Source organism: Folsomia candida, unplaced genomic scaffold (assembly GCF_002217175.1).
Source record: "Folsomia candida strain VU population unplaced genomic scaffold, ASM221717v1 Fcan01_Sc011, whole genome shotgun sequence".
Classification (NCBI taxonomy): domain Eukaryota; kingdom Metazoa; phylum Arthropoda; class Collembola; order Entomobryomorpha; family Isotomidae; genus Folsomia; species Folsomia candida.
Genome location: NW_019091203.1, coordinates 2,787,235 through 2,795,977, shown reverse-complemented (window position 1 = coordinate 2,795,977; position 8,743 = coordinate 2,787,235). Strand labels below are relative to the sequence as shown.

At 37.0% G+C, this 8,743-nt stretch overlaps 1 protein-coding gene across 1 annotated transcript; it reads left to right on the top strand.

The window, feature by feature from the left end:
- The first annotated feature begins 3,687 nt into the window (after window positions 1-3,687).
- LOC118436966 lies at window positions 3,688-7,078 on the top strand. Its single transcript, XM_035855689.1, has 5 exons — window positions 3,688-3,888; window positions 4,502-4,808; window positions 5,600-5,811; window positions 6,535-6,680; window positions 6,862-7,078. Exons 1-5 carry the CDS (start codon window positions 3,787-3,789, stop codon window positions 6,893-6,895), a joined length of 801 nt encoding a protein of 266 aa, XP_035711582.1. The 5' UTR covers window positions 3,688-3,786; the 3' UTR covers window positions 6,896-7,078.
- Window positions 7,079-8,743: the final 1,665 nt, after the last annotated feature.

The window sequence follows — 8,743 nt, the reverse complement described above, 5'->3', positions numbered from 1 at the left end:
CATATTTATTCAATATTCATTCATTCAAAAATTTCGAAATAATTATTCACTCAGACATGATTGACGAGTTTAGCGAATGATTAATGAATATTTTTTTCGCTCTATATATGTATTCAATGAATGAATTAATGAATGTGAACAGGTATTGCTAGAACCCACCACTATGAGAAATTGAGAAGGTGATGCAACGGTATTGTGTCGCCTTTCGCGAAGAGTTGGGACATCGTAACTATAAAACCGACAAAGGCTGTCGTAAGACTGAAAAAGATGGAGAAGGTCCAAACCCAGAGTTTTTTAAGGGAGTACGAATTGTGGATGAGTGTCTGGTCCTTAAGGGACCATTCCAACGGCCAGGTCCACAAGTGTTTGAATGCGATGGCAAAATTATCCAGGGATTTCCACATTAACGGAGTTACCACCATTTTCACTGGATAAGGTTTACTGATATTTTAAGATTTTATAGATAAGTCCGTCATAGATTTTTTTAAATCTCACTCTACCCCAGGTTCTTGTCGTTTTTAAATGTGAATGTCTAAAATCGCATTTCAAGTTATAGCGAATTTACTTTTTAGGAAGGGTATTGCTTATTGTAAAAAAAACGAGTTCGCTTTTTAGCAAATTTACCGTTTACTGTGAAAAATAGCGAATTCATTTTTTAGGAACTTTATTGTTCTTTGTGCAAAAAATAGCAAACGCATACATATACAGAAACCTGTGTGGTAGGGCTCTCGCCATGGGAAGTTGATCACTAGCAATTTGGGACACAAGTAGTCAAAAAATGATTCCAGAAATCTCAAATTTGTGTAGAATATTATAAATAGATTTGACTACCCAGATCCGCGAACAAATAAGAAATAAGTATATTATCCATCTCATATTTAACATTTTTCATAATGTCCATCATTACTAATTTTTCGGAAGACTTTGCAAATTCGTTGTTAATTTTCTGCTACCAGAACCAAAATTTGCTTGAATCAACGACTGTTTCCCAAAGCTGGGAGTATTACTTCGTGCGTAGAGTCCAAAATGTTTCGATAGGGCGAAGATAACGGAAACTTGGAAGGTTTTCATTTTTCAAAATCAAACTCCCATTTGATCACAGTGCATTTTGATGCCAGCCGAATCGGAAAATTCGTGAGAAATTTTTAACAAAATTTTAATTTCTCTTTGGTTTTCACTTGAGACATATATTTGCCATGAAAAAATTCCATTCCCAGAGTTTCTGTCACATTTTTAAGGGCGTAGGACTCGTCGTCGGTGACTAACTTTTTTGGTGAGATTTTGTTGTAAAGCTTCGGAGATCGTGCGATTACCATTTTTTCTTCAGCTCCTGTATGTTTTCCTGGAGATTTCGTTGCATACGCTTTGACCCCCACTTTATAGGCATTAATATTATACAAGTGGTTTGTATTAATCTTTGACTTCATGGCCGCATCAGGCACCGACGTGGATGGATAATTTTCAAAAAATGATTGAATCATTTTTAACTTTTGAGGGGTCAATATGATGGTTTCTTCAAATTGTAGTTATTTGAAGTTGACATTTTCGGATTCTCCATACTTTTGTATGTATGTGTTAATTTTTGTACGGCCACACCCTTCTCTGATGAAACGTAGCCAAGTCTTCTTCGAGTCTCTGTATCTCAAATTTTGGCACTTACGAAAAACTCATTTCGCGAGTTCTTCGCTTTGAAGTGGTGTACGAAATTTGTTTTCCAATGAAAACTTATGAAACTTTTGTGGCATGTGGCTAGATATATTTGGCGTATTCCACAACAATTTCAGATTTCAAAACCTATTTTTCGACCGCTCCTGTACGAAACTACCAAGTGATCAACTTCCCATGGCGAGAGCCCTAAATGAAAAACAATACCCGAAACTGGATAAAATCCGGCCAAATTCAATGCTATATCTGAATAACTTATGCCACCAACAAAGCCCATTCTTGGAATAATTCATGACCTGCAAGTTATGAACTAAACATATGCACAGCAGTTGCCGCGGAATCGTTGGGACACAGAGGGACAATGTGTTCACGGTTATTTCACGTCCCCATCATCCGTCCATAAACGCCTCCCCCCTCCCATCCGACAATGTTAATGTTCTCCGATACCCCCCACCGCTTCCGCGGCCAGTGCATATGTACATACATTAAATTCGAAGAAATTGAACGGATAAGACGAAAACATTTAAAGGGATGCATAAATATTTATGCACACTCACTCTTAAAAATAATGTTGCTCATTCGAAAAGTAAATGCAGTCCATATTTTACATTAAGAAGTCTACAAAATCTGCAGTAAGTTTGATAAAGAGCAAGATTAACTCTGCATTTATGTCGGCCAGCTAACTTAAATTAGACTTCGGGGTACATTTAAAGGGCAACATCATTTTTAAGAGTTTACAAATAAATGTATTCTTTTATGTACATAAGTTACATACCTATACAAAATTCCAGCTAATCTTAAGGGAACTTCCATATATTTCGTCATAAAAAAGGTTGGTATGGTTTGGTTTTGGGTCGCTTATCTTACTCGTGTTCAGATTAACATGAATAGGATAAGGAGGAGGTGGGTGGGTGGTTTAGAAATCGGCTTGTCTGATAACGTTATATATGAACGTTCCCTAGTGACATTAAATGCTAACTAAAAATGTTTGATATAGAGTAAAATTCTTTTGTCATTAATGGATAAGTCATCCTTTCATGTTTTAGCGCGATACCACCACATTTGGTATTGACTATGGTATTGATTTTCATAACCGGAAAGGAGAAATTTATAAATTTCTTGTAAAAGAGGCTGCTATATACATGCATACATTAAGCATTTCGATATATTTACATGGGAGCGATGCAAATTTACATGTATGCAATTCATTCGTCTCAACTCATTTATATAGGTTTCATCTCATCTCACCAGGCGATAAGATGAAATTAGATGTGGCCTATCTCACTGGTTTTATGAACCGTACCAGTAGCAATTTTTCACAAACCAGTATAATTCTAGTACCAAACGGTAGCAGCTTTAGTACCAAGATACCAATCCCTGCGTGACTATACCATTCAGATTTCTAGCAGTGTATGTATTTATTTATTAACTTTGAGAGCATTCATTCATTATTTCTTCATACCTAACAATTAGATATTGTCATAAAATAATTTACGAAAGGAAAAAAACATGAAGTCAGTCAAGCTTCACAAAAATCGTATAACGTTCGTGACATTGATGCAATTCAGGTCAGGCTTCGTAACCACGTAAACTTAGTAAACTTTTTACGAAGCTTGAGAAGATTTGTGCTTAACAACTCACAAAATCTTGTGAATATAAAAGGTATGTTTTTGGTTCCTAAGATGATATTCGTACATATGTAGATATAAGTGAACGTCCATATATTACGTCATCGGAAAAACAGTGCAGCGTACAGTGTTTTACCAACCGTTTCTCTATCCAAATCATGATAGGCTTAACACGAGTAGTCGGCCCAAAACCACCCCTTTTATGACGTATTATATGGACGTTCCCCTAGCAAGGACAACACGTTGATTAAAGTGAGTAAGTTATGCGAATTATGTTCATCTTTTATCCAAGCTCTTCCATTAAAGTATGAATCAAGACCGATTTTGCTTAAAGATAACAGCGTCCGGTAAGTTTGCACGGTCCGCTTCATTCGTAAAACGTGCTGTTTCAAAACCGACCCGTAGTTGCTCTCGCTTAACTTTAACAAATCTACTGTTTATCCAAATTATTGTCATCTTTGAATAAAAAACAATAAATACTCCCAGATTCAAGATGAATTCGAAATTAATTGCATTAATTTTAGTGATAAGTGAAGCCGCAACGGCGGAGAAAGATAACCCGTCTCATCGTTTCACTCCAGGATTAAATGAAAAGGTGAATTCATAATCTATACAATTTGTTTTCTCTTTCACGTATTAAAAACCAGATCAAATGGGTTAACGTTCCCTTATTTGTGGAATTTGAATTTTTGAGTCTCCACACTCCAATAATATAGATATACAAATTATAATTTTGAAACTAATTACAATGCATTTTGTCTAAATATGTAAAATTTTTGTTAAATCTAATACTTGTCAAGTTTTGGGTTTACAATGTTGAGAGGATAGAGTTTGATATTTTCTTCCCTAAAAAGACGTTGGTAAGCAATAATTTCGTAACGCCAATTTTTTTGGACACCCACCCCTCTTTGAGTTATGAAGTTTACTTGAAAAATATTTACTTTTTCCCTCTAATATTTATTTCTATTTTATAATGGAAGTTAAAATCCATAATTCTTATCTCTTTACTTTTGAAACCTAAAAATTATGGATTTTATATCCGATAAAACCATTTTTTTTTAATGAACAGTTCTCAAATTCAAAACCCACATACAAGGGAACGTTATAGATCAAATTTTGCTATAAAAAATATCTCAATTTCCCATCGGGAAATTAATTACAAATTACACAAATTTGAAAAGATTTAGTAAAATACTGCCAAAATTTAGGAAATCACTGGACCCTGGAGGGATGAAGATTACCATTCAAAATTACGGATCCTGAGCCACCCTGCAGGTCACGAGAGAGCACGCAACGTCCCCTTCGAGGTCAAGGTGTTCAGCCCGTTCGTATTTTTCATCGGGTTGATGGGGTCCGCCATATACGTCAACGTCAGATTAAAGCGGATTTCGAAAACCAAGTCCTCTCTGGAGAAGGAAACTTTGCGGAGAGAACTTCCCCGCGATTTGGTGCAGACAGCGTTAATAGTTTTCGGCCTAATTTACCTAGCTGATTGCGTATACGGCTGGGTTCAGGGTGAGTTTTTTTTCACAGAGTTAAATATCAAGCAAGAGGGATTTACTTGTGCAGAGACCAATTAATTTTCTCTCGGAGTATGTTCGTCCCTCTTTCGGGCTCCTAATTTTTTAATAAAATTTCCCTTCGGTACGATTTTGATTTCATAATTATACCTGATAGCAACCCATTAAAATTTTCCACCAGTTTTCAATATTCGAGTTTTTGACGAAAAACACCAAAAATCCACTTTTTAACATCGGTCGGTATAGGGAAAATTCCAAAATCTTGGGTGAAAAATATCGAAAAAATCCACTTTTCACCATCGAGCTTTCCACAAAATACCGAAGAAATATTCTTTTTTTAAATAAATTTTGGTGTCAAGGAAATTTCTGCAGTACAGACATTTGTGTATTTCGTCGTCAACGAAGAAATAAAATACTACACAAATGTGTGTACTTCGTTGTTAAGAGGTTAATATCCAATTCCGTGATTTTTAGGGAAACTATTTATTCATTTTGTACATGCAAATTCACAACTTGTTCTTAAATATTTCATCGATGCTTACTATTTCGGGAATGAAATTAATTCGACGACCTGGTTAGGGGTGCATTCACAAATTATGTAACGCGAGATTGGGGTGGGGGGCAAACGCTTCAATGACATCGTGCCCACGTTACAAATGTTAAAGGGGTGGGAGCACTATAAAATCGCAATTCTTCGTTCCGTAATTTATGAACGTCCCTTAACTCGAAGGAATCAACTTTTTATAGTTGTGCTTTTTGATGTCATGTCAAATTTTTTTGTTTTAGATGCCGCCTTTGACACGTGGACCTTCTCGGACAGATTTTCTCTCCAATTGGGTCCAGTTAATGAAAGAGTGAATTTCGACGTCGTATTTTCCATGAAATGGAGGAACCTCCCTGCCACCCAAAGGGGACCACAGGGGGGCAATTTTGCCACGTATTTATCCAGTTTGTTGGAAGATTTGGATTCTAAGATGAATAACCAGGAGGCTAAAAATGTGAGTGGACAATTTATAGTTTAAATTCTATATTAAGTATTTAGTAGTTGAGAACATATGTATGTATTACCAAAAATATACCTTTCTACACTCCGGGAATTTATTTCAAAATTCCGTAAGACAAATTCATAGTCAATTTCTTTGATTTACGGTGAGTTTTTAAAGCCATATTCGATAAGTTCCAAATTTGTTGGAGCTTTCTTAAACTTGAGATTACCTCCTTTAAAACCTGTTAAAATCTGGAGTGTAAATTTTTAAAAAATTGCAACAACTTTCCCTAGAAATTTGCCATCAGAATTTTTAAATATTTAACTTCCCAGAGCCCAGGAGTGAGTCAAAATTTACAGATTTCCATGTAATAATTGTCACGATTAGTTATCAATTCCTATGTAAATGAGTGATCCCAAGTTTTTAATTTCTCGACTCGAGGAATTTATTTTGAAAATTTTTCCCTACAAATTTGCGTGGCAGATCGTTTCAAATAAAAAATATTCACTTCAGTCGACTTCAGATTTTGAAAGTTTATGAAGGAGGAGATCTCAAGCTTAAGAAGCCTTCAGAAAAATTGAAACTTATAGAAACTAATTTAAAAAAACTCACCGAATTCCATCAATCAAATTTCTGAGTACAAGCTTGTCTAAAATTTTCAAAACCTAAAAATTACTAAAATAGTACTGATTTCTGAAAATTTTCCACGTGTTTTTTTTCTCGTGATGTTTTTAGACATCATCCTACAACGAGTTGGACGTTTACCTGGCGACGGTTCGTCTCTGGTCGATATCGCCCCCGTCTGAGGGGGGAGGAGATCCGGAAGTGAGGTCAAAATGGGTCAACTTCCTCAACGAAATGGCGACATTTCTGGAAAAACGGTAAGTTCCAACAATTATATACAATTATTACTCAAATATAAGCAAATAATGAACCGACTTCGTAACGCGTAGTACAAATTTTACTTTTTTATACATCTATTTGATTTTTGATTTATTTTATTTATTTGTGATCTTTTATAATGCTAATTTTTATTTTTTTAAATCTACTTTCTCTGTTTAGGAACAGCACATTTGCAGCTGCAGCCACGCCATGAAAGGAACGACTAGAATTACGTACTGAGTACAAACATTAGGATACGATCAAATACACTCATTTTTTATGTCCATAAATTTGTTGCATTTATAAAACATTCATTATTTTGTAATTACATAATTTTCTAAATTTACGCAACATCTAAAACTTATCGACAAGAATAAATACATAAATCCTTCCACGTAAAGAATGCATGTACTTAGAAAAGTGGCGAAACAAAATCTTATGTTTTGTAATATCATTTTGTCACTTTGACCGGTCGAAGGCCCAGAGTAACCTTCTAATTGTACAATGTTAAAAATCTGGTATGGTAGCGTAGGTCTTGAATCAAGACCTCCGCTATACCGATATATCAAGACTCTTGATATATCGGTATTAAAGTTGCTACCGCTTGGTATTAAAATTATACCGGGTCCGTACAATTTGCTACGGATACGGCAAAACTTTAGTACCGAGCATATATTTAACCGTTGGCGTCATCACCGTGACCTTGTTACTCACAACGCCTATCTTCGAACCTATCCCATCCCAAAAAATTAGAAACACGTTAGCGAAAACCGCATGTTGAAATTCGAACCCGTTCTACATAAGCATATCGTTGATACGGACGGACGGACAGACGAGACATTTTCCATAAAGGGATTTCGATTCACTTCACCCTTTAATAAGAGCACAATGAGAGGGGCATAATCAGTAATACTAATAGCCCCGAGTTCTCTGTGTGTGTGTGTGTGTGTATGTGTGTGTGCTTTTTTGAACTGAGCGCGTCACTCAATGACAGTCTCACGTTACCCATGCTTCCATGTTATCAATTAACACATACTGACAGATAACCCGTACATTACGCCACGTGTCGTTACCTTACCTTACGGTTGTGACCTGACCACACCCCCTGAGTTATGCCCCGTGACCTGACCACACCCCCTGAGTTATTTCCCGTGACCTGACCACACCCCCTGAGTTATGCCCCGTGACCTGACCACACCCCCTGAGTTATGTCCCGTGACCTGACCACACCCCCTGAGTTATGCCCCGTGACCTGACCACACCCCCTGAGTTATGCCCCGTGACCTGACCACACCCCCTGAGTTATGCCCCGTGACCTGACCACACACCCTGAGTTATGTCCCGTGACCTGACCACACCCCCTGAGTTATGCCCCGTGACCTGACCACACCCCCTGAGTTATGTCCCGTGACCTGACCACACCCCCTGAGTTATGCCCCGTGACCTGACCACACCCCCTGAGTTATGTCCCGTGACCTGACCACACCCCCTGAGTTATGTCCCGTGACCTGACCACACCCCCTGAGTTATGCCCCGTGACCTGACCACACCCCCTGAGTTATGCCCCGTGACCTGACCACACACCCTGAGTTATGCCCCGTGACCTGACCACACCCCCTGAATTATGCCGTGTCGCGTGACCTGACCAAACCTCCTGGATTATGCCACGGGTCGCGTTTCCTTACCACACCCTCTGAATCATGAAGGCGTCAATTAAAAAACAACGCATTTTAATATGTATGAATAACACATTATTTGAAAACGTTTTTATGACGTATTCATGCCAACCACAAATGCTAATGTTTGAAGTTACCGCTTCGGATTGGTAGTCTCACAAGGCCCTGACTATTAAATTCTCTGTCTTAAGATTTATTAAGTCTTGAGTATTTTGTTTTGACTGGTGAAATAGTTTTAGAAGTATTAATGTATTTAATGCTATTAATTGAAAAAATTAATTTATGACAAATTCAAGTTTGGTTTTAATTTTTCAATAGTGCTTTATTCAATAAAATTATTTCATTAAGAAAGTTATGCATTGTAAGTAAGGAACTTTAAAATAAAC

Bases quoted from the DNA above. Each gene is read 5' to 3' on its own strand.
- LOC118436966 (XM_035855689.1), top strand. From the start codon at position 3,787: ATGAATTCGAAATTAATTGCATTAATTTTAGTGATAAGTGAAGCCGCA. The intron at 4,809-5,599 runs GTGAGTTTTTTT...TTTTTGTTTTAG, and splicing joins CGTATACGGCTGGGTTCAGG to ATGCCGCCTTTGACACGTGG. The intron at 5,812-6,534 runs GTGAGTGGACAA...TGATGTTTTTAG, and splicing joins ATAACCAGGAGGCTAAAAAT to ACATCATCCTACAACGAGTT.